The 26,777-nt window shown below is 36.1% G+C and overlaps 1 protein-coding gene across 12 annotated transcripts in view; it reads left to right on the top strand.

The window, feature by feature from the left end:
- Positions 1 to 26,777, top strand: part of EML5 (EMAP like 5) — a 192,872-nt gene that overhangs the window by 60,187 nt on the left and 105,908 nt on the right. For all 12 annotated transcript variants that reach the window (XR_012416050.1, XR_012416049.1, XR_012416051.1 and 9 more), the window contains exons 8-11: positions 4,826 to 4,963; positions 16,375 to 16,631; positions 19,002 to 19,214; positions 26,439 to 26,606. Coding sequence is in view for 8 of the 12 variants with exons in the window: in XM_065549193.2 (XP_065405265.1) it covers positions 4,826 to 4,963; positions 16,375 to 16,631; positions 19,002 to 19,214; positions 26,439 to 26,606 (776 nt within the window). In the remaining 4 variants the exon portion in view is untranslated. The remainder of the gene's footprint in view (positions 1 to 4,825; positions 4,964 to 16,374; positions 16,632 to 19,001; positions 19,215 to 26,438; positions 26,607 to 26,777) is intronic.

Here is a 26,777-nt window from a genome sequence, read left to right as displayed (position 1 = left end):
GTTTTAAGTTTTGATAGCACAGGAGTATATAAAGCAGCTTGATATTGTTATTCAAATAGCATTAATTGTCCAAATGACTTTACCACAATAAAGTTTCACATTACATTATGCTGCTTTTGCCTTATAATTTTAGGTTGAATTCATTAGGTAACAGTATTGAGTCTTCAGTAGAAGCTAAGTTCCAAATCCATTCAGTGTTTAATAATATCGCTAGAACCTGGGAGGCAGAGGTTGCAATGAGCTGAGATCGTGCCACTGCACTCCAGCCTGGGAAACAGAGCCAGACTTCGTCTCGAAAGAGAGAGAGAGAGAGAGAGAGAGAGAGAGAGAGAGAGAGGCAATTCTTCATAATTCAGAAAAATTTCAATCTTGATTCTGAGATCAGAAAATCAATAAAACTTTACCACTGCTAAGCCATTTAACTGCTGTGTTAGCGCAAGTCAGGATTTTCTACTTCTGTATCTGGCAAAAATTCACAGAACTGACAGTGGTTAGTTAAATCCACAGGAGCAAATGAAGTTCACCATTAACGCTATTGGTTAAAAAAACAAGAGACAGTCTTATTTTTTTCTTTGCTAAGTACGTGCTAAAGAATAATACAATGAATACGCACAGGCTTTAAACCCCTTACATTTTCATAATCTGTAAATTTCTTTAAGCCATTTTTTTCTGGACCTATTTTTTCCCACCATCAGTTAGTTATAATTCATCTTAGCAGATTCCAATTTAGGTTGTATTGAATTAGTGTTTTCTCAATGATTTTGAAAATATTCTTGTCTATAGTTGTTTCATGCAGACTATTCATGAAAGCAAATTCTTGTCACTTCACACTTGGCATTGACTCCTCAAATAAACAATTGAGTAGTATCTGTAACATCTGTTAACCCATCAAGAATCAAGGAAAACCACTCAAAATTATTTATCTTGTTTTTAAATTATTGGTAGTGTTCCCAATATTCTCAACTTTTGGAGCAACTGTTCTCATGGAAAGGCTGTAACAGTCTTAAGTCTGTTTTCTCTGGACAGATTTCTGAAGCTGCTGCAATTCAAAATGATTTACCATTTTCATTACCAATAAGTAGCTTTCCTTGCTTGGCTAACAGATCAACCACTCAGAAACTTACTTCTCTTGCAACCTCATTGTATTTTTAAATTTGTAAATAAATTCTGTCATGAGATATTCTGTTTTAAATTTTCTAATTTTTCTGAGCTTACCTGTGAGTTGGAAAAATTGTGATGAGTGCTTAGTCTGATAATTTATATTTGTATCCTTTTAGCACAGCTACAGTGTCATTGCATAATAAACCTAATGCTTTGCCATCTGATTCAATAACAGTATAGCCCATGCTCAACTGTGCCTTAAAAATGTAACATTCTAAGTCCCGTATGAATATACATTGGTAAACAAAAATAATAACAAAATGTTACTATATGGTAGTACAGATAGCCCTCAAAATTTTGACAAGTTGTAACTGTGTCACTGAAAATTGTAATGTACTGAGGAGCAGTCCAAAGTGATGAGAGTGTATCATCTCTTTCCCAATATCTCAACTCTGCCTCTGTAGTGTGATATAAAGACAGTATGTAAGCCATAGACAATATGTTAAAAAAACAAAAACAAACAAACAAAAAACAGGACCGAGTGTGGTGGCTCATGCCTGTAATCCCAGCACTTTGGGAGATGGAGGCATGTGGATCACATGAGGCCAGGAGTTCAAGACCAGCTTGGCCAACATGGCAAAACTCTGTCTCTGCTAAAAATAAGCCAGGCATGGTGGCACACGCTTGTAATCCCAGCTACTCAGGAGGGTGAGGCACAAGAATCGCTTGAACCTGGGAGGCAGAGGTTGCAGTGAACTAAGATTGCACCAGCACTCCAGCCTGGGCGACAAAGTGAGACTCTGTCTCAAAAAAAAAAAGAAAAAAAAACCAAATAAGTATACACCTATACTTCCATGAAACTTTATTTACAGACACAGAAAGTAGAATTTCAAATAATTTTCTTGTGTTTCAAAATTTTATTAAAACATTTTTTTCAACCATTTAAAAATGTAAAAATTATTCTTAGCTTTCAGACTGTACAAAAATAGGCAGCAGGCCTGGTTTGGCCCACAGGACATGGTTTGCTGTCCCTTGTGGTAAGAGCGTAGAATGTCACCAGCAAATATCATATTTAATGTTGAAGTATTGAAGATTTTCCTTTGAAATCAGGAAAAAGACAGTTATGCTCATTTTCACCATTCTGTTCAGCTATAGACTAGAAATCTTGGTCAATATAGTAAGGCCAAATGTGTATATGTATAGCATGTATATGTATGTGTATATATATGTACACATACACATACACACACACACAGATTGGAAAGGAAAAAACAACTGCCATTCTCAGTTGGTTATATATATGTATATGATGTGTTTATATATATAGAAAAATTCAAAGGAAAATAAGATGAATTACTGGAATTGAAAAGAGAGTTTAGCAAATTTTCTGGATATGAAAACAATATACAAAAATAGTTTTTCCTATAAACTAGTAACAATTTAAAAAATATAAAGCATTTAGAAAATCTACTTAGTTTTGGTGATCTTTTTCTAATGTCTTGGGGTAGATGCCTATTCGTTAAATTGTAGCCTTTGTTTATTTATAATGTAGTTATTCTTTGCTATTTTTGGGGAGATTCGTTCCAGGATCCCCTGCAGATATCATAATCCATGGATGTTCAAGTCCATTATATAAAATGATATATAATTTGAACATCCTCCAAAATACAGTTACTCTTTGAACAACACAGGTTTGAACTGCATGGGTCCACTTACAGGTGGATTTTCTTCCACCTCTGCCACCCCGAGATCATAAGACAAGCCTCTCCTCTTCCTCCTCCTTAGCCTACACAATGTGAAGATGATGAGGATGTAGACTTTTATGATGATCCACTTCTACTTAATGAATAACAATTATATTTTCTCTTCCTTATGATTTTCTTAATTATGTTTTCTCTAGCTTAATTTATTGTAAGTATGCAGTATTAGTACATATAATGCACAAAAGTGTATGTTAAACAACTGTTTGTGTTATTGATAAGACTTCCAGTCAACAGTAGGTTATTAGTAGTTAAGTGTTTGGAGAGTCAAACGTTAGACATGGCTTTTTGATGGCATGGGGATTGGTGCCTCTAACTGTTGCATTATTCAAGGGTCAACTGTACTTTAAATCTCTAGATTACTTATAATACCTAATACAGTGTAAGTGCTGTGTAAATAGTTGTTATACCATATTGTTTAGGGAATAATGACAAGAAAAAAAGTCTGTACATGTTCAGTACAAATGCAGCCATCATAGGCCTAACTACATTTTCCATCCATGGTTGGTTGAATTTGTAGTTGAAGAACCCATGGATACAGAGGGCCAACTGTATATGCATTTAAAGCTCCCAAAAGTTCCTCCTAAGTACTGTTTCAGCTATATTTCACAAGTTTTGATTTTAAGCAGTTTTATAACTTACTTCAAAATAGTAACAAATCATTAAGAATTCATCTTTGTCTTTGTATTTTAGATTATATGGAAGTATAATTCTTAATTTTCAAACAATGGGTATCTTCTACCTATCTTTTTTGTTGTTGATTTCTAGCATTGTGGATTCTGAATTTGGATAGTTTTAAACACTAGACTGTATGTACATAAGGATATATACACGTGTGTCTACACACACACTCTCTCTCCCTTTGGTCAGGATAGAAACAACCTACCTAAAAGTGAAAGAATCAATGTTACTGCATTGTTTAAAAATGCATTGTATTGGCTCGGTGTGGTGGCTCACACCTGTAATCCCAGCACTTTGGGAGGCCAAGGCGGGTGGATCACCTATGGTTGGGAGTTCGAGACTAGCCTGACCAACTAGAGACCAAACCCGTCTCTACTACAAATACAAAATTAGCCAGGCGTGGTGAGATGCATGCCTGTAATCCCAGCTACTTGGGAGGCTGAGGCAGGAGAATTGCTTGAACCCGGGAGGCAGAGGTTGCAGTGAGCCAAGATCACACCATTGCATTCCAGCCTGGACAACAGGAACAAAACTCTGTCTCAAAAAAAAAAAAAAAAAAAAAAAAAAAATTGCAGTGTATCACACTACAGATGCAGAGTTGAGATGTTGGGAAAGAGATGGTACACTCACATCATTTTTGCACTGCTCCTCAGCTTATTACAAATTTCAGTGACACAATTACAACTTGGCAGAATTTTGAGCGCTATGTGCATTACCACATGGTGACATTATTTATCACCAGTGCATACTCATCATGTTGAAATAAGAGGAAAAAGATAAAATTGGACTTTAAATGTTACATTTTTAAGGCACAATGGAGTATGGACTTTACTGGTTTTCAATTAGATGGCAAAACATTGTGTTTATTATGCAGTGACACTATAGCTGTGCTAAAAGGATACCAAAACAACAACAACAAAATGTAGCCAGGTTGGGTGGCACATTCCTGTAGTCCCAGCTTCTCGTGAGGCTGAGGCTAGAGGATCGCTTGAGCCCACAGGGTCAAGGTTATAGTAAGCTATGATCACGCCACTGCACTCCAGCCTGAGTGACAGAGTGACGTGATGTCGCCAAAAAAATTAAAAGCAAAAGATTCTATCAACTTCTGTCATTTAAGCATGAACAGTTCCCATTTTCATAGTTAAGAATTTCTTGCCACAAAACAGATAGTTAAGATATCTAGATTTATCTTAAGATGAGATTATTATTTTAACCAAAATATTTTTATTAAAGTATGCATTAGCTAACTATTCTTTTTTTATTTTTAAAATTAAATTTTACAGGATATGGAGCCTAGTAGATCATGCATTAATAGCAAGGTGTAATATGGAAGAACCAATTCGTTGTGCAGCTGTCAATGCAGATGGAATCCATCTTGCCCTTGGAATGAAGGATGGCTCATTCACTGTACTTAGAGTAAGGTATGGTATTAGGGTAGAAATAGAAACACATAGTAATTTGCTCTTCAGTGATACAGAATATATAATGCTTTTTGTTTTTATCCATTTATCCTTTTCTCTTCCCCTTCTTATTAATATATCTATTTCAGATATTAATTTCATGAAGTATAAAAATATATTTATAAAAGTAGCTTTGTCTGAAAAATAAACTCAGAAACCTTGGTTTGGAGGGTTAAGAATGCTTAATAGATTAATGGCTAAAATTTTGAGCTATAAAATTTGGGTCCCAACTACTTTTTCCTGTTAGTATAGATTTTTAGTAATGATCCCTTGCCATTTAACAAGCTGAGGCTGTTAAAATGGGTTAATTTTGTTGTTGTTGTTATTGTTGTTGTTATTATTTACAGCTTTATGCTTTAAAAAATGCTTCCATCTCTTCTTTTGTTTGAGCAATTAGAAAAATTTAAAGAATTGGTAAAGCAGTTAACATTTTGTGTTGAATTATAGATAGATAAATTCAATTGAATTCTATGTAGCCAGTAAGAAATTTGCTGTAGATCCACACATGTTCACAGGATAAGTACTTATGAAGTCTTTCTTCTCTGCCTCAGTGAATGGTAAGATCCTTCGCTCAGTTGCTCAGTTCAAAAACTATTAACACGGTTCTCTCTTTTGCCTCCCCTATGTAGTTAATTCAAGAGTTCTGGAGAGTCTACTTCCGAAATAGCTCTCAAATTAATCTCGTTCCTTCTGTTCTCACCATTGTACTCTTGTGTAGGCTTCTGTCATCTACTAACTGGATTGGTGGAACAGCCTCGTAGCTGATCTTCTTACCTCCTGTTTTGCTTCCCTCAAGACCTTTCTTCACTCCACAGTGATGGTGATTCCTTTTCAAACATGTTTGTGTGCTTTCCTCTTGTTTCTAAAGTATGATAAAGGCTTTGTACTGTCCTTAGGATGAAGCTCATAATCCTTCACATGGTATGTAGTGCCCATCTTTCCAGCCTATTTCTCAGTACCCCAGTTTCTTTCATCTATAGGAAACTCCTTTCCTATATTACCGTGCCATACAGTGTATCTTCAAAACTTATTCACTCATTCTAACTGGAACTTTGTACTCTTTAACCAACATCTCTCCATTAGGACAGATACATTATGTTTTCTTGTACTTCTGAGTTTCTACACATGCTGATTCCCCTTTCTCAGACCGGTTTTTATAATGAGATATGCTGAGACTTTTCTCTTAAATTAACATTGTTTATTGTGGTAAAATATATAAACTTCACATTTCAAACATTTTTAAATGTAAAATCCAGTGCCATTAAGTACATTCACATTGTTGTGCAACCATCACCACCCTCTAGCTTCAGAACTTTTTCATCTTCCCAAATGGAAACTCTGTACCCAGTAAAAAATAATACCCATTGTTCTATCTCCTAAGCCCCTGACAACCATCATTCTACTTTCTGGGTCTCTATGAAAGACATAATTTGACTACTCTAGGTACCTCATATTTAAAAAAATATGAATATAACATTTGAATATAAATTAAAGCTTTTTCCCCAGAGCTCTATAAATATGTCATATTACTTTATTTTGTCATGCTGAAACAGCTTCTTAAACAGAGATGAAAGACTATGAAACCTCCCTGTTGGGCTATCCATACTATTATAATTTGGGCACTGATTTGATCATTGATTCTAGAATCTCTGTAACTATCATCATCTAAGATTAAACGTCTGTTCTTTTTCTCATTGGTTGTTTAATTTCTTTGGAGGCTGCTCTTTAGTTTTGCAGGTTAGAAATATTAGAAACACCTGGTCATTACTTATGAATAATAATTAATATTCATGATCAGCTTTATTTTTTCTTGTCTGTAAGAACTGAAAGTATTGGAAGTGCTGGAATTGGAGTGCTCACTTATAGAGGTTTTACGAGAATTTAAGATGCATGTAAAACACTTAAGAATTCCTATCATATAGCTGGTATGCATTCAAAAGTAGTGATTTTTTTTAGTTATACATTTACTTGCTCTTTCAGTTATTGAATGCAGTAGACTGGCTGAAAAGGTATTTATTCCTAATAAGGCTGTATTTTAGCACATGAATCCAACTTGCTAATAGTATTGAAAGGGTTATTCTGATTATTAAATGCCTTTAAAGGTGAACCACAAAATTCTAACTCAGAAAATGGTCTTCTTAATCCATCTGAATTTACCTGGTTACTATTTCTTCTTGATTTGCTTTGTATTCTCCGTATGGTAAAGCAGGATTCATTACTAAACATAACTTTTTTTTTTTTTTTTTTTTTTTTTTGAGATAGAGTCTTGCTTTGTCACAAGGCTGGAGTACAGTGCTGCAATCTCGGCTCACTGCAACCTCTGCCTCCCAGGTTCAAGAGATTCTCCTGCCTCAGCCTACCGAGTAGCTGGGACTACAGGTGCGCGCCACCACGCCCAGCTATTTATTTATTTTTTTTTTTTTGTATTTTTAGTAGAGATGGGGTTTCACCATGTTATCCAGGATGGTCTTGATCTCCTGACCTTGTGATCCGCCTGCCTCAGCCTCCCAGAGTGGTGGGATTACAGGCCTGAGCTACTGTGCCCGGCTCATAACATATTAAAGTACCTGCACCAGGAGTGGGGTTGATGTTAGAGTTGGAAGAAAATAGAATGAATTAGAATCTCACATCATGATTCTTAAATTAGTATATAAGATGGTGTGCCAGGGTAAAGCCACAGTATCTTCTTAAAACTTATCTTTTCTTCATAATAAAAACTGTTAACAATTTTAAAAGTATTTTGTAACCAGTCTGCCTTTTTAAAAATTTATTTTTGTGTACCCCCAGCTTCATTAAGGCATAATTAACGAAAACTGTATATATTTACGAAATACAACATGAGATTTTGGTTATACTTTGTGAAATGATTACATCAAGCTAGTTAATATATCCATCACCTCACATACTTAACCACTTAAAGGGTGCGAACATTTAAAATTTGTCTTAGCAATTTTCAAGTATATTCTACATTATTATTAACTCTGATCACCGTGCCATACAGTATATCTTCAGAACTTATTCACTCGTTCTAACTGAAACTTTGTACTTTTTAACCAACATCTCCCCATTTCCCACCCGTACTCCTAATCCCTGTTAACCACCAATCTACTCTCTGCTATGTTTGACTTTTTTAGATTCCAGATATAAGTGAGATCATGCAGTATCTGTCTTTCTCTGCCTGGTTTATTTCACTAAGCATAATGTACACCAGGTTCATCCATGTTGTAGCAAATGACAGGATTTTCTTCCTTTTCTAAAATTATTTTTAAAAATTTTTGTAGAGCCTAGGCCTCACTATGTTGCCCAGGCTTGTCTCAAACTCCTGGCCTCAAGCAATCCTCCCGCCTAAGCTTCTGAAAATGCTGGGATTATAGGCGTGAGCCACTGTGCCCAGCTGATTTTCTTCCTTTTTAAGAATGAATAGTATATCTATTTCTTTATTCATTCATACACTGATGGACACTTAGGTTGGCTTGAGGGAAGGGGTGACATGAGTAATGTAAAACTGTCTTTCCCCACTTCTTCAAATATGTCTTTCCTTATTGCTGTGTTACACACAGATTCTATAATCTCTCACCATGTTTTCTTAGCTCTTATGAACATATTTTTTATTTTAATTTTTATTTTAAGTTACAAGGTACATGTGTAGGATGTGCAGGTTTGTTACGTAGGTAAACATATGCCATGGTGGTTTGCTGCATCACCTAGGTGTTAACCCATTTATACCGGAGGTTGCAAATTTTTTTTTTTTTTTAATGAAAAATCAGACCTTGGCAATGACCTTGAGCTGTAAGATATAAATAATTCCCACAAGCTTGGCATTCCAGTAATGGAGCACCAGGCATAAATGGTTTGAGCTCAGTATGCATTAGCTATTTTTCCTAATGCTCCCCCTCCCCCACCCCACCCCCTGAAAGGCCTCAGTGTGTGTTGTTCCTCTCCCTGTGTCCATATGTTCTCATTGTTCAGCTCTCACTTATAAGTGAGAATATGTGGTGTTTGTTTTTCTGTTCCTGCATTAGTTTGCTGAGGATAATGGCCTCTTGCTCCATCCTTGTCCCTGCAAAGGACATGATCTCTTTCCTTTTAATGGCTGCATAGTATTCCAAGGTATACTTGTACCACTTTCTTTATCTGGTCTATCATTGATGGGCATTTGGGTTGATTCCATGTCTTTGTTATTGTGAATAGTGCTGCAATAAACATACACATGCATGCATCTTTGTAATAGAATCATTTATATTTCTTTGTGTATATACCCAGTAATGGGATTGCTGGGACAAATGGTATTTCTGGTTCTAGATCTTTAAGGAATTGCCACACCATCTTCCACAATGGTTGAACTAATTCACATTCCTGCCAACAGTGTAAAAGCATTCCTCTTTCTCTTCAACCTCACCAGCATCTGTTGTTTCTTGACTTTTTAATAATTGTCATTCTGACTGACATGAGATGGTACCTCAATGTGGTTTTGATTTGCATTTTTCTAATGCTCGGTGATATTGAGCTTTTTTACATACGTTTCTTGGCCACATAAATGTCTTCTTTTGAGAAGTGTCCGCTCATGTCCTTTCCCCACTTTTTAATGGGGTGGTTTGTTTTTTTCTTGTAAATTTGCTTAAGTTCCTTGTTGACTCTGGATATTAGACTTTTGTCAGATGGATAGATTGCAAAAATTTTTTCCCACTCCGCAGGTTGCTTCTTTGCCCTGATGATAGTTTCTTTTATTGCACAGAAACTCTTTAATTAGATCCCATTTGTCAATTTTTGCTTTTGTTGCAGTTGCTTTTAACGATTTCATCATGAAATCTTGCCCATGCCTATGAACTGAGTGGTATTGCCTAAATTTTCTTCTAGGGTTTTTATAATTTTGTGTTTTACATTTAAGTCTTTAATCCTTCTTGAGTTAATTTTTGTATAAGGTATAAGGAAGGGGTCCAGTTTCAGTTTTCTGCATATGGCTAACCAGTTTTCCCAGCACCATTTATTGAATAGGAAATCCTTTCCCCATTGCTTGTTTTTGTCAGGTTTGTTGAAGATCAGATGGTTGTAGATGTGTGGTCTTATTTCTGAATTCTCTATTCTGTTCCATTGGTCTATGCATCTGTTTTTATACCAGTATCATGCTGTTTTGGTTACTGTAACCTTGTAATACAGTTTGAGGTCCAGTAGCATGATGCTTCCTGCCTTGTTCTTTTTGCTTAGGATTGACTTGGCTGTACGGGCTCTATTTTGGTTCCATATGATTTCTTAAGTAGTTTTTTTTCTAATTCTTCGAAGAATATCAGTAGTAATTTAATGGGAATAGCATTGAATCTATAAATTACTTTGGGCAGTATGGCAATTTTCGTGATACTCATTCTTCCTATCCAGGAGCATGGAATATTTTCATTTGTGTTCTTTTTTATTTCCTTGTGCAGTGGTTTGTAGTTCTCCTAAAGACGCCTTTTACTTCCCTTATTAGCTGTATTCCTAGGTATTTTATTCTCTTTGTAGCAATTGCAAATGGGAGTTCATTCATAATTTGGCTCTCTGCTTGCCTGTTGTTGGTGTATAGGAATGCTTGTGACTTTTACACATTGATTTTATATCCTGAGACTTTGCTGGAATTGCTTATCAGCTTTAGAAGCTTTTGGGCTGAGACGATGGAGTTTTCTAGATACAGGATCATGTCATCTGCAAACAAAGACAATCTGAATTCCTCTCTTCCTATTTGAATACACTTTATTTCTTTTTCTTGTCTCATTTCCCTGGCCAGAACTTCAATACTGTGTTGAATAGGAGTGGTGAAGAGAGGACATCCTTGTCTTGTGCCAGTTTTCAAGGGGAATGTTTCCAGCTTTTGCATATTCAGTATGATATTGGCTGTGGGTTTGTCATAAACAGCTTATTATTTTGGGGGATGTTCCTTCAATACCTAGTTTATTGAGAGGTTTTAACATGAAGGGATGCTGAATTTTATCAAAGGTGTTTTCTGCATTTATTAAGATAATCATATGGTCTTTGTTTTCAGATCTGTTTATGTGATGAATTACGTTTATTGATTTGCGTTTGTTGAACCAGCCTTGCATCTCGGGGATGAAGCCTACTTGATTGTGTGGATAAGCTTTTTGATGTGCTGCTGGATTCAGTTTGCCAGTATTTTATTGAGGATTTTTGCACTGATATTCATCAGGGATACTGGCCTGAAGTTTTTTGTTGGATCTCTGGCAGGTTTAGGTATCAAGATGTTGCTGGCCTCATAAAATGAGTTAGGGAGGAGTCCCTCCTTGTCAATTGTTGGGCTATTTCAGAAGAAAGGGTATCTGCTCCTCTTTGTATTTCTGATGGAATTCAGCTACAAATTCATCTGGTCCTAAGCTTTTTTTGGTTGGTAGGCTATTTATTAGTGCCTCAATTTTAGAACTTGTTAATGGTCTATTCAGGGATTCAGCTTCTTCCTGATTCAGTCTTTGGAGGGTGTATGTGTCCAGGAATTTATCCATTTCTTTTACATTTCCTGGTTTATATGCATAGAGGTGTTTATAGTATTCTCTGATGCTTGTTTGTATTTCTGTGGGGTCAGTGGTGATATCCCCTTTATCATTTGTTATTATGTCTATTTGATTCTTCTCTCTTTTCTCCTTCGTTAGTCTAGCTAGCAGTCTATTTATTTTATTAATTTTTTCAAAAAACCAGCTCCTGGATTAATTAATTTTTTGAAGGGATTTTCATGTGTCTGTCTCCTTTGTGAAGGTATTTTTATGCATGGATGATTCAAATTGGTATTTCTGCAAGGGAAGTAGCATTGGAATGTCCTTTTCTACCATTTTGCTGTCCTCACTTCCCACCATTTTCTGTTAAAAAAATGCTCATATCATAGAGTCAAATGAAAACTTACAAATATTTTAAAATAGAAAATTATATATACACATATGGAACTTTGACTTATAGTAAGCTACACTGTGTTATCAACAGCAAACTCCTCAGAGGCACCCATTCCTTCTCATGAATAATTAGGGAGACTTCATAATAGTGGAAGAGCTTGATTAGCAAGGCTAACAAATTATGCTGAAGATGGAGTAAGGTTTCCTACAGGGTATGGGATAGACTATTAATAGTTGTAAATATATAAAATTGTCATTTTGTTTATTGATTGATTGAGACAAGGTCTTGCTCTGTTGCCCAGGCTGGAGTGCAGTAACACAATCACAGCTCACTGCAGCCTCCAACTCCTGGGCTCAAGCGATCCTCCCATCTCAGCCTTCCAAGTAGCTGTGACTACTTGGAAGTAGCCACCATGCCTAGCTAATGTTTTAATTTTTTGTAGAGATGTAGTCTTGTCATTTTGCCCACTTGATCTCAAACTTCTGGGCTCAAGCAATCCTCCTACCTTGGCCTCTGAAAGTGCTGGGATTACAGGCGTGAGCCACCATGCCCAGTCAAATTGTCATTTTAAATTCTATCAATGGCTAGCCACTTGTCTGTCTCTGACAGTGTTACTACCACATTTTATCAACTTTAAAAGGGATTGTGATCGTTTTTGCTGAAGAAATCACACATTCATTTAAATTTTTTTTCAAATTATTTATAGTTTTTCTGCTCTGCTTCTTGGGAGTAGTGAGTTCCAAAAGTTGTCTCCTGGCTTTAAAAAAGTAACTCTTTGTGTACGTCCATTATTTTTTCACATCAAATGGTTGGTTGCACCCCCACCAAAGAGCCCTATTAGAACATGCTCAGTGTGTCCCATATTAAGTTTCATGCCTCAAACCAAAGTGTCTCTCTCTCTTACATCACATTTCTACTTTCTTCCCTTTCACAGGAGTATTTCTCATAAAACTGTCTAACTTTAATCTCTCTTTTCCTCTAATTAACTTATCAACCTCTATCCTCTTTCCTATATGGCTTTTACTTTCAGCTTTATGTTGAAAAATTGTACCCTATGTCCCTAAAACTAGGAGACATTTTTCACTTCTCATTTAGCTTGAATTCCCAGCAGTATTTGATTCTCTTAACCACTTGCTGCTTCTCAAAATGCTTTCTCCCTTGGCTTTTAGGTGTTTGTTCTCTTTATGTTTTCAGCTTACTTCTCTAGCCCCATTTTCTTCATAGGCTAATTAACTTTTGCCCAGCAAGTAAATATTAGAGTTCCTCAAGGCTCAGGCCTAGAGTTTCTCTTCTTTTTGCTCTATATTTTCTCTATATTTGCTCTATATTTTCTAGGTAGTCTCATTCTGCTAGTCTCATTCTGCCTCTGCCATCAGTTACCATGCATAGCCTGATGACCCCGGATGCACAGCTCCAGCCGTTATCTCAAAACTTGAGCTGTGCATATCCAGTTACTTATTTAACATCACTTGGATGTCTCAAAGGCACCTCCAACTCAGCATTTCCAAAACTGAACTCATGATATCCCTCCCAAACTGATCGTCTGTCCATGGACCCTATCCTAGTGAATGGCACCATTATCCATGTACCTAAGCAAAAACCTGGGCGTTTTCCTTGATACCTCTCTCTCCTGAACCTAACATCTGTAATCCATCACCGCCACATCCTGTTGATTTTGCTTTCCTAATTAATTTTCTAGGAACATTTTAATTAAGGTTTGTGAATAAGATTAGAATTGTATCTTTAACCTATAGTACGTATTATATCCTATAATAGTATGGAATATTATACTACATTGTATTTTAAAGAAGCTCACTTTTTTCTGAAGTCTGAGAAACCATCATCTGCAGTAACCTTCTAATTGGTCTTGATCCTATTAGTATGCTCCTTTAATTTTTTTTTTTTTTTTGATATGGAGTCGCGCCCTGTCTTCCAGGCTGGAGTGCAGTGACGTGATCTCGGCTCACTGCAACCTCTGCCTCCCAGGTTCAAGTGATTCTCCTGCCTCAGCCTTCCAAGTAGCTGGGATTACAGGTGCATGCCACCACGCTGGGCTAATTTTTTGTACTTTTAGTAGAGATAGAGTTTCACCATCTTGGCCAGGATGGTCTCCATCTGACCTCGTGATCTGCCCACCTCGGCCTCCCAAAGTGCTGGAATTACAGGCATGAGCCACCACACCCAGCCTAATTTGTTTTTTACCTTGGAACCAAATCAGCGATCTGACTGGTACATCTTATCCTAGCTTAACCTCACAAATTAAGGCCAAAAATCTTAACAAGACATATGAGGCCCCCTTCATGATTTTCCCTCAGCCTCCCTCAGCAGACTGAGTTCACACCAGAGGCCACTTGCTTGTGTCCATTCAACTACAGTGGCCGTCGCAAGCTGAACTTGAATACTTTCTCTTGCCATCACCTCTTTCACATCCTATTGTCTGTGCTGAAACATGGGTCTTTACCTCCAGTTCCTGTCTTCTGCTGAGCTAAATCTCATTCATTCATCGGAATAAAATGTAGACGTCATAGCTATCTACTCCACTTCCTTTGATATGTCTCCCCAGAATCACTCAGCTGGAAATGGATTCTTCTGTTGTATGCTCTGATCAACTCTGTACCTTTACTTTGTGATGTATTATGAACTGTTCATGTATGAGTATTCCCAGGCTTTTGCCTCCCTCTGCTTCTTAAAAGAAACCATAGTAATCATATATTAGTCTCCCAGAAGACTTAATTCAGAATGTTTTTTAAAAATTAACAAATTTTCATCTAATAGTTGTCATCTTTCCTTTAAATTTGTCAGAGAAACTCTTCGTGTGAGAGAGTAGTCATATAATTCATAATATTGACATGGCAATATTATTCATACTAAAAAACCAATCAATCAACCAGAATCTCTCTCTGTTATCTTCTACCATGTGTGAGTGTGTGTGTGTGCGCGCGCGTGCGTGTGTTGGTGAGCAGGGGGCATGTTAACAGAAAACCTTGGACATAAACCATTCTTCTCATTAATTGGGAGCAATTAAGTCTCTAGAACAAAAATGCTATAAAAAATACCAAAATACTTCTGAAGAATTTTCCAGAAGCATTTTGATGAAGGTCATGAAGGTGATTATAATTATAAAATTTTAAATAAAGGAGGCATAAAAAGTCAAAGCTGCCAAATAGTGTCTTAGACTTTTCTTAAAAATCTTATTCCATATAGGGAGGAAGGAATGGATGGATGGATGGATGGATGGATATGGAGCAAAGGGCAATAAGGTATATGGATTTAATGTTAACTTGAAGGAGTCCCTGGGAAATGCATAGGCAGCTGTATGAGTCTATGCATAGGAAGAGGACCATGCAAAGAGGCAAAAGTGATGTTAACCAGGGAAACTTTAAAAAAAAAAAAAAGTACAGAAGGTTCGAAGAATGCAATCTTGGATTTATTTTGGGGCTCATTTTTCTATTTCTGTTTCTAACACTAGTTTGATTAGGGTAATCACTAAGTACTATAATTAACAGGCCCACAGCTGTATAGTGACTCAAATACAACTGAAGATTAATTCTTGCCCATGTAACAGTCAGAAGTTGATGAAGGCAAAATTTATCTGGAGAAAAGTCTCTGACACTGATTGGAAATAAGAATTTTTACTTCCTCCTATCTTTTTTCCCTGCCTCTGCTTCTCCTCCTCCTGCCCACAAACTCCACAACTTTGGAAACTCAGTGGTGTTTTACTACATATTTTTCTATTTTTTGGCTGTTACTAATATCTGTATTATTTTGGATACTCCATAAGAAGTCATCATTGAAAAAAAGTTCCACTTCACTGCTCAACATGGTCCCTAATGGAGGAATGTGTGTTCTATTTAAAAAGGTCAAAAAAATTAACCAGGTACGGTGGTGTGCACCTGTAATCCCAGCTATTCGGGAGGCTGAGGCACGAGGTGAGAATCGCTTGAACCTAGGAGGTGGAGATTGCAGTGAGCCAAGATCGTGCCACTGGACTCCAGCCTGAGCAACAGACCCAGACTCTGCCTCAATAAAATAAAATAAAATAAGATAAAATAAAATAAAACTGAAGTAATATAGATGAATTCATCCTTTATTATTTCTTGAATGTAATTTTGCATATTTAGCTCCTTAAAAAAAATTTTTTTGAAAATTATAGTGTTTAAATTAAACATTTTTCATAAACTCCATATTTACAAAGAACTTCTTTTACCATAAAAATTTGTTACTTTATTTCCTTTATTCTTTGTTAACTCCAGAAATTTAGTATGGATCTCTAAAGTACTTAATTTAGAAACTGAAATTCAGCATTTTCCTGAACATTTGGCATATATTGTTTCCATGTATTTCTGTTCAGCAATGTATTGTTCCTGAATTAATACTACTTGTGTTATTTACGTTTATTTTTATAAACACTTGATACGGCTTCATAGTCATTTTAGACATGTTTGAAACGGAATTAATTCTGTTGTGACTTCTGTTCATGTAGTCTCATTTTTTCTTTTTAACAGAGATATGACGGAAGTTGTACATATTAAAGATAGGAAGGAGGCAATTCATGAATTAAAATATTCACCAGATGGAACTTACCTTGCTGTTGGATGCAATGACAGCTCAGTTGATATTTATGGAGTTGCTCAGCGTTATAAAAAAGTTGGCGAGTGTTTGGGATCCCTTAGTTTCATCACTCATCTGGACTGGTCTTCAGACAGTAGATATTTGCAGACAAATGATGGAAATGGGAAAAGACTTTTTTATAGAATGCCAGGTAACAATTTCTAGCAAATTATAGATTTGTGGTGCCTATACAATATTTTAGAGTTTTACTAGAAGCAGATTTTAAGTTACATTTGACATAGGAAATCAAAGAAGATCTGAGCTGGTATTTCAGGCATTGTAGACTTTTCTGTAAGGCTGCCTTATTATATTGAAATCCTTTTGGGTTTTTTCCAACTTTATTGAGGTATAATTGACATTAAAAAATTGTATATATTGAAAATGTACAATGTAAAGTTTTGATATATACATTGTGAAACAATTTCCTCAATCAAGCTAAATGATGTGTCGGTCACTTCACATAGTTACCATTTGTGTGTGTGTGTGGTGAGAACATTTAAGTTCCACTCTCTTAGCAAATTTCAGATACATCATACAGTAACAGCATTATTAACCATAGTCAACACACTGTGTATTAGATCTTTTGAATTTATTCATCCTGTATAACTGAAACTTACATCTCCTTATATCCACCCCCACCTAGCCCCCACTTCTACCTCTCCCAGTCCTTGGCAACTACTACTCTAAATCCTTTGGTTCTTAATTAAAACTCCTTTGGCTGGAGGATCTAAAACAGATTCTCTCTTTATTGAATTCCATACCATGATCATAGTGTATGGTAAAGTACCACTGTATCTTAGAGAGTCAAAATGCCATTTTTGTGGGTGGAACTAATTAAGTGAATATAATTACTGGAAATGTGTGACCAATAAATTATTTGTTTTTTGTGTTTATCTCAAATAAACTTTGCAGGCTGGGCATGGTGGCTCACGCCTGTAATCCCAGCACTTTGGGAGGCCACAGTGTACCGACAGCTTGAGCCCAGGAGTTTGAGACCAGCCTGGGCAACATGGCAAAACCCCACCTTTACTAAAAATACAAAAACTAGCCGGGTATGGTGGTATGCACCTGTGGTCCCAGCTATTTGGGAGGTCGGGACGGGAGGGCCATTTGAGCTTGGGAGGATGAGGCTGCAGTGAGCCGTTATGTTGCCATTGCACTCCAGCTAGGTAACAGATCAAGAGGCTGTCTCAAAAAAATAAATAAACTTTGCAAATATTAATAACTAACTAACTTTGAAAAACAGAATTTCAACCAAAAATTTTAAAAGAGAAGAATAGGCTATGTGCAGTGACTCATGCTTGTAATCCTAGCACTTTGGGAGGCCGAGGCGGGAGGATCTCTTGAGCCCAGGAGTTTGAGAACAGTCAGGGAACATGGTGAGACCCATCTCTACCAAAAAGAAAAAAGAAAGAGCAGGGTGTGGTGGCATGCACCTGCAGTGGGAGGATCATTTCAGCTGGGAGTTCAAGGCTGCAGGGAGCCAAGATCATGCCAGTGAACTCCAGCCTGGGTGAAAGAACAAGACCATGGCTCTAACTAAACAAATAAGTAAATAAATTAGCAAGTGAGTGAGTGTGTGAATGAATGGGATAAAAGCAGAATCATCGAAATATTACCTCTTAGTAATTTTTTTTTTTTTTGAGACAGAGTTTCGCTCTGTTGTCCAGGTTGGAGTGTAGTGGCATGTTCTCAGCTCACTACAGCGTCTGCCTCCAGGGTTCAAGTGATTCTCCTGCCTCAGCCACCTGAGTAGCTGATATTACAGGTGCCCGCCACCATGCCCAGCTAGTTTTTGTATTTTTAGTAGAGATGAGGTTTCACCATATTGGCCAGGCTGGTCTCGAACTCCTGACCTTCAGTGATCTGCCTGTCTCGGCCTCCCAAAGTGCTGGGATTACAGGTGTGAGCCACTGCACCCGGCCACTGCATAGTACTTTATTTGTTGTGATGCTTAGGGAATTAGTCACTATCTTCCAAGAACCTGTTACATAAAATAAGCTGCATAATTCAATGAATGCATCTCCCCAAAAGTTTTTCATTAACAGTCTACCTAATGTAAATATATTATCCTACACTCATCCTTTCTTCTTGGTCTTTTCTAGTTCTCTCTTTTTTTCCTCAACTATGTATCTTAGGCTTCTTTTATAATACCTGATTTGCCACTTTCTCATAGCTTTTACCTTTTTTTTTTTATAACTTACCCTGTTATGACTAATCTGTATCATTTTTTAAATAGGATTCAGTTTTCTTCTCCACATAAGGGAACCTGCTAAGCTAAACATTCAAGGCAATGTCTGTCTCTGAATCAGTATAATTTTTGTAGTAGCTTTTTATAAATTTCTTGCATTTAGTTTTCTTTTCTCTTAACCCAAACTTACCTACCTATTTATGTATTTTCTTCTAAGTGGGGTGAGACGATTCATTAAATTTTGGAATTTACTATGTTCTCAGTACAGTTTAGGCTTGAGAAAATCAAATGAAATAACTTCTTAAATTAAGACTCTTGATTTATTTTTAGGGGGAAAAGAAGTGACAAGTACAGAAGAAATAAAAGGTGTTCATTGGGCTTCATGGACATGTGTTTCAGGCCTTGAAGTAAATGGAATTTGGCCCAAGTATTCAGATATCAACGATATAAATTCAGTAGATGGAAATTATATTGGCCAAGTTTTAGTTACAGCTGATGACTATGGAATTATAAAATTATTCCGATATCCATGTTTGAGAAAAGGTACCTTTTCTTTCAAAATATTGTTAAGTAACCTCTCTCTCACAGAAGACTTTTATGTTCTTGCAGAAAATTAGTCTTGAGATAAATTAAAGGATTTCATATTTTTTAAATTTACACAGATTGGTAAAGGGTTTCATTTTGCTAATTCAAAAATTATTGTCATATGCTACATTTATTTTGGTCATGAAGTTTTATTAGAAAATTCTTTTTGAATTCATATGTTATGAATGCATATGTTCTTTATGAATGCATATATTCTTTATGAATTCATATGTTGTTATGAATATCTCTTTCTTTTCAAAGAAACATTTTTCTTTTCACTTCCTGAATTCCTTCATAGAGTCAGACTATACAATGATGGTTGTGTGTGTATATATATATATTTTTTTTTTTTTTTTTTGAGACAGGGTCTCGCTCTGTCTGTTACCCAGGCTGGAGTGCAGTGGCGATCTCTGCTCACTTCAGCCTCTACCTCCTGTGTTCCATCAACCCTCCTGCCTCAGCCTCCCAGGTAACTGGGATGACAGGCATGCACCACCACGCCCAGCTAATTTTTGTATTTTAAGTAGAGACAGGGTTTCACCATGTTGGCCAGGCTGTGTCTTAAAGTCCTCACCTCAGGCAATCTCCCTGCATCAGCCTCCCAAGATACTAGGATTACAGGCGTGAGCAGGGTCTGATGTGGTTTAGCTTTGTGTCCCCAGCCAAATCTCATTTTGAATTGTAATTTCCGGGTGTTAAGGGAGGAACCTGGTGGGAAGTGATTGGATTATGGGGGCGGTTTCCCCTATGCTGCTGTTGTGATAGTGAATGAATTCTCACAAGATCTGATGGCTTTATAAATGGTAGTTTTTCCTGTGATCTCACGCACCTCTCCTTCGTGCCACCTTGTGAAGAAGTTGCCTTGCTTCCGCTTTGCCTTCTACCATGATTGTTGTAAGTTTCCTGAGGCCTCCCCAGCCATGCTGAGCTGCGAGTCAATTAAATCTCTTTCCTTTATAAATTACTCAGTCTTGGGCAGCTCTTTATAGCATTTTGAAAATGGACTAATATAGGGTCTTATCATTTGGTTATTTTCTACATGTTTTATATTATCACCTCTTTTTTTTTTTTTTTTTTTTTTTTTTTTGAGACGGAGTCTGGCTCTGTCACCCAGGCTGGAGTGCAGTGGCGCGATCTCGGCTCACTGCAAGCTCCGCCTCCCGGGTTTACGCCATTCTCCTGCCTCAACCTCCCGAGTAGCTGGGACTACAGGCGTCCGCCACCTCGCCCGGCTAGTTTTTTGTATTTTTTAGTAGAGACGGGGTTTCACCGTGTTAGCCAGGATGGTCTTGGATCTCTTCTAAAATGATACAAATCATTCTGTTCATAGACCTGGGATAATTAAATAAAGTGCTCTATTAGGTATCATTTATTTATTCCATGCCTATTTCATAAAGTATTTGAGTCAGCTCATAACAAGTCCATAAGTACTAAAGTAACTATACAAATAGAGAATCAGTATCAGGGGAAATACAAATAGAAGTACCATATTCAAACTAGATAAAGAAAATGACAGTAGTCAAACATCAAATTTAATTCTGAGCTTCGTGGAAACCAAAAATAAAGCAGGGCACAAATAGTTTTCATTCTACATTTTAAAAAAAAGCATACTTACTTCTCTAGCAAATCAAAGTTTCTTTGGAAAATTTTTGAGGAACTTTCCTGTGGTATGGGACTTTATATTAGATGTAGTGAATGTGTATTCCTAGAGCATCAACGCCTGTAGCAGATGCAGTAGTGATTTTTCACCTGGCTTGTTGATACAAGTCGTTGGGCAAACATTAAAAATGTGGCTTAGTAAAGGTGATTTTTGGAAACAGCTAAAGTAGTTCGATTAAAATATATAATCAACTGATGTCAAACTTAAGGGCTTAATTTTTCCAGAAGCCCAGGCTGGTGTTTCCGTTGTGCCTCTAAGGTAAAGTGATGAGTTTAAGATCTTGCCAGCTTGCCATGTTGTTGATTCCTGCCTGTGAGATGTCAGCTTCCTAGGTGCATGTGAAGATATTTCACTAAGTATGTTAACAAAGGTGTGTTAGTCTGTTTTCACACTGCTATAAAGAACTTCCTGAGACTGGGTAATTTATTTTTTTAAAAATGAGGTTTAATTGACTCACAGTTCCTCATGGCTTGGGAGGCCTCAGGAAACTTACAGTCATGGCAGAAGGTGAAGGGAAAGCAAGGCACGTCTTACATGGCAGTAGGGGAGAGAGTAGGAACAATGGGGGAACTGCTGAACACTTTTAAACCATCAGATCTCATGAGAACTCACTCACTGTCACGAGAACAGCATGGGGGAACTGCCGCCATGATTCAGTCACCTCCCACCAGGTTCCTCCTTCAACACATGGGGATTAAATTCGAGATGAAATTTGGGTGGGACACAGAGCCAAACCATATCAAAAGGCTGGTTAAATCTCTAACAGTTAAAGTACCCTCTTTCTGAGTCCCACCACATAGCCAGGACGTGAGAGTCACCAGGCACAACAAATTTTAAGATGGTACTTGCTTGGTTATAAAGTGTGAGATTCAGTAAGAGTCATGATGATCTTACTCTTAGACGTTGCTCCTACTTAATTGTTTCACGTACTGCCCTCTATGCAAAAACAAAAATACTTTAATCTTCGGAGTTTTCTTAGTCAAGTGAATAGGATTTATTGATTGTTTTTATCATTTGCAAGAGAGAAGTTGGTATTATTGCACAGTAATTTTATTTCATTTATAAAATGTGTAGTAGTTCTTTGAACTGCTGTGCGAATATTTTACCAAAGCCTAAGAAAATTAGTCTTGTTTTGAGAGATTATTCACTCCTTCAAGGACATAAGTATAAATTGCTCCTCTTTTTTGTTTCCCTTTTGTTAGATTTTTTGTTGGTAATTTATTTTCTAGTAAGGATGATTTTTATTTCTAGGCACTTGTGAATCAGCTTGAGATTGTAGCTAGGGAAGTGGGAAAGACAGAATATGACTACTGCATTTTTAATGGATTAATATAAGTATTTTAAGATTTTATGTTTTGCAGACCACTCGGGCCAAAAAAGATTATGTATGTATTGAATTCACATAATTACATACCTTGAAGTTAGCAGTATTACTAGAAATATTCTCTTTCTTTTAGAGTAATTATTAAGTTGCATTGCTAGTCCAAGTTAAGGTTAGAAAAATGTAGCTGATGTATTAATGTATTTTACATATCCACTCAGGTCATATTCATTAGGTGACTTCTTAGAAGTGCAGCATTTACAAAATGTGGATTTTAAATAATAGAATTAGTTTATGTTATAGAATCATTGTAATTGAAACAAAAAATATATGAAGTTAGCGCAAAGAGAGAATGATCGTATGAACCACATATACCCTACATTTTCTGCACTCTAATTTCAGCCCGAAGCATTCCACCCCCTTCGTATTTTTTTCTTCATTATCATCCTCTTTTTCTCTAGTTTCACCTGCTCCTGACCATAATCTCTCTGAAAGAATTCAGGACTCTTTCTAGGCAGCAGCATAGGGGCTGTGGTGGATGGTGAGCAGGTCAGGGAGAATGGAAAGGTGAGGGCAGGGATACATTAGCCCATCACCTCCATCACTGTTAATAATGACCAAGACCCTCTCTGCACTTCTTGTTGGCAAATGAAAATTTATATTTGGAGAAAATATCATTTAGATTCCAGGAAATTCATAGGAAAAACCAAATATCTTACAACAACAACAACAACAAATTTATAACAGGGACTTATTCAGTGCTGTTTTCCATTTGTTGCATGTAGCTTTAATGCCTTTTTTTCACTGCTGCAAAATATTGCGTTGTAAGTTTATGCTGCAATTTATGCATTTATTTGCCTGTCATTGGACATTTGGGTCATTTCTCATCTTTTGATATTAAATGCAGGTTTCTTAAAGTAGTGAAATAACTAGGAGTGAAATTTCTGGGTCATGGAGAATGTGAACGTTATAAGAAAATACCAAATTATTTTCCAAAGTGGTTATACAATTTTACAAAGCCTGTTGATTCAGCACTTGATATTGCTATACTTTCTAACTTTTGCAAATCCAGTTAGTGTAAATGATGTCACATTGAGGTCTTAATTTCCATTTGTTTGACTACAAATGAGGTTAACCATCTTTTAAAATATGTTTTGGTCTTCTGTGTTTTCTTCTCTGTGAAACATGGGTTCATATCTCTTTCCTGTGTTTCTATTGGGTTATTTCTTTTATTGATCTGTAAGAATTACTTTATATACTCTTATAATACAAATGCTTTGTAATTTTTATAGTTTGCAATTATCTTTTCCCAGTTTGTGACTTGCCTTTTTGTTTTCTTGATGTGTTTTCTTGGCCAGTTCTTAATTTCAGTGTAGTTAAGTCTGTTTCTCTTTCTTTTCTTATAGGTAGTATAGTTTTGTGTATTAAGAAATTGTTGCTTTTACTAGGGTCAGAAAGATATTTTCATATATTTATATATTCCCATATCTAGAAGTTTAATATCATTAAAACATAGTTAAATGGAAAAAGTCTTTTGTCATATTGCTACAATATATTGAAAATATTTAGTTCATATTACCCTTGTGTGAAAATACATATTAAAACACATTAGGAAAGAAATGGAGTCATTGAAACACAAATATTTTAGTATATTTCTTTATCCTTACCAAGAATTTTCATCTTCTTTTAAATTAGGAAGCTTCTATGATCATTATAGCTTGTCTTGATAAGTTTTTTCTCTGAGATATTCGTCCTAATTAATGATATACTGTTTAGGCCTTAACTATTCTTATTATTGAATCATTTTTATCATAGTTTTCATAATCAAAAGGCACCTTGTGAGCATATAATCCAATTTATGTTTTAAAATGAGGAAATGGAGTCCAAAAGAGGTTTGGTGGAATGCTCACACTTCTGTGCTATTAAATGGTCAAACTGATGCTCAAGCACTAGTCTTTTGATTTCAATTCTGATATTCTTTAAGCTACATCAAACTTTTGCCCTCTTCTGTGCATTATAGGAGTTGGAATCATGTTCATGCCCTCAGTTTCCTTCACTACTCTTTCCTCCATTACAATCTAGCATTCCAACTCAAATGTCCAAGCAGAGCAAAAAGAAATGTAATCTTTCCTTTTCCGTTCTTTTTCTCTTTCTTCGAATATCTAATGAGTGTTTGCTATATACCAGGCACCAGGGATATACATTAAACAAGACACCACCGTTCTCTTCAAAGACCTTATAGTTTTAATGGAGGAGTGAACAAGTAAATAGTCTATTACATTTCAGTGTTATATAAGTATAATCACAAAGAGTAATCACAGAGAATTCTGGAAGCATGTAACTTGGTCTTGGTGAGTCAAGGTCACTTCATGAAAGATATGATATCTAGGTTCACTTTTAAGATACCCATTTATCAGAACAAATTATTAAAAATTAAACTGGTTATTTAAAATTATTAATACAGTCCCATTGACTAAAAATAACTGGTTTCCCTTAGACTTATTTTACAACTTTCTTGTTTAGTTGCCTTGGTTTATCCAAGAGGGTCTTAAAGTTGGGAAGGGACTTACAGGATTATTTGTACCTCTCTCTATCACTCGGTGTAGTCAGAGTAGATGCTTTAACTCTTTAATTTGCCCTGACATAACAAATTAGTAGATCTTAGAACTTGGAATTTTATTTGTTCGAATTTCTGGCTTTACCTTTTAAGACTCTCTGATGTCTAAGAGTGCTTGAGGGTTGCATCAAAAGTAGTAGTAGTAGTCAAAGCTCTCTCGATAGGCAAGTAATGCATTCCTATATAAGAGCCCTTACCTTATAGGATTTGCTGGGTTGAAATATGGGAAGTTAAATTAGTGACTTATATTAAACTACATAAAAAATTTATTCCTAAAATAACAGTATTACTATTAAGCAGCAGTAAATTATAACTTTAGATGAGTTTTGATTCTATTTTATGTATTAATTATGATAGTTATCTTAATGACCAAGATGAAAGTTTTTCTCCAGAATTTTGTTGATGGGGCTTTGGCATCCTGATGTACAAGTCTTCTATAACTTAATATAAAATGTTCAAAACAATATCAAAATGAAGCTAAGCATCATTGTATCCTGTGTACTTTAACAAGAATATGTATATAATGCCACATACCAGGAGGAGGAGATAGAGAATATATTCTAAAAATATATTCCTGTAAGATATAGTGGCTCATGCCTGTAATCCCAACACTTTGGGAGGCTAAGGCGGGAGGATTGCTTGAGCCCAGGAACTGGAGACCAGCCTGGGCAACATAGCAAAACCCTGTCTCTGCCATAAATAAATAAATAAATAAATAAATAAATAAATAAATAAAATATATCCCTGTTGCCACAGAGATTTTTAAGAAAATGAACCACAAAGTTAAATGATTCCTTTATTATTGGAGAAATTGGGTGTATACCACCTTAGCCAAATGATACAGCTTAACATCTCTAATGATAGAACTGACCGTATCCCCTGAAATGACATATCCAAAAGGATGTAACATTGCCCATACCCAAAACATACCACCTGAATCTAATCATGAGGAGGCGTTAGACAAAACCCAAATTGAAAGATATTTTTTAAAATATCTGGATTTTAAAAATGATTTTAAAGGACATTGTTGGAACAACTGGGCATATTTGACTTTGATTAATATGATGTATTACATTGATTGGCTTTTTAATGTTGAACCAAACTTGCATTCCTGGCATAAATCTCATCTGATTATGTTGTTTAATCCTTGTTATATGTTGCTGAATTCAGTTTGCTACTCTTTTGTTGATGACTTAAGTCTTAAAAGGATCCTGTGGCTGCTTTGGTTGAGAATAATGGGGGTAAGGTCGAGTTAATTAGTTCTTTGAATTTCACTTAAGCCCAAAGGCCTCTGGCCAAAACATTCAAATGTTTCAGTATAAAAACAGTTGATTCCCAGGTTTTTCTCAAAGTGGTAAGATAATGCCTCACAGCCTTTGTGGTTCCTTGTGAATCAGCAGAGGAGATATTTACATTCCTTGATACAGATTCATTCATTTGTTCAATTTTTGAGTCAGCTTATTTCCCATTTGTTCATAATTCAGTTAATAGAAGGATGATACAGTGGTTCATGTATAAAAATTGTTCAAAATGGTATTTTGTTTAGCATTCGTTTATCAATTTAAAGATATATTTTTATTATAGGAGCCAAGTTTAGAAAATATATTGGCCATTCAGCTCACGTAACTAATGTCAGATGGTCACATGATTATCAGTGGGTTATTTCTATTGGTGGAGCAGATCACTCTGTCTTTCAGTGGAAATTTATTCCTGAAAGAAAACTGAAAGATGCTCTTCACATAGCACCCCAAGGTGAGTAGTATACATTACCTAAGCAATTTCCCTGTCAAATAATTCTTCAGTAACCCCCAAATAACAATTTTATGTTAAAGTATAACCTAGCCTCATAAGCTAACAGTATAGTTTGTTATTAGTAGAAATTTCAAGTTAAAATATTAGTTCTATATGTTTACAGTTAGATGT

Source organism: Macaca fascicularis, chromosome 7, assembly GCF_037993035.2.
Source record: "Macaca fascicularis isolate 582-1 chromosome 7, T2T-MFA8v1.1".
NCBI lineage: Eukaryota > Metazoa > Chordata > Mammalia > Primates > Cercopithecidae > Macaca > Macaca fascicularis.
Note: the sequence above shows the minus strand (reverse complement) of the source record. Positions and strands in the feature narration are given on the sequence as shown.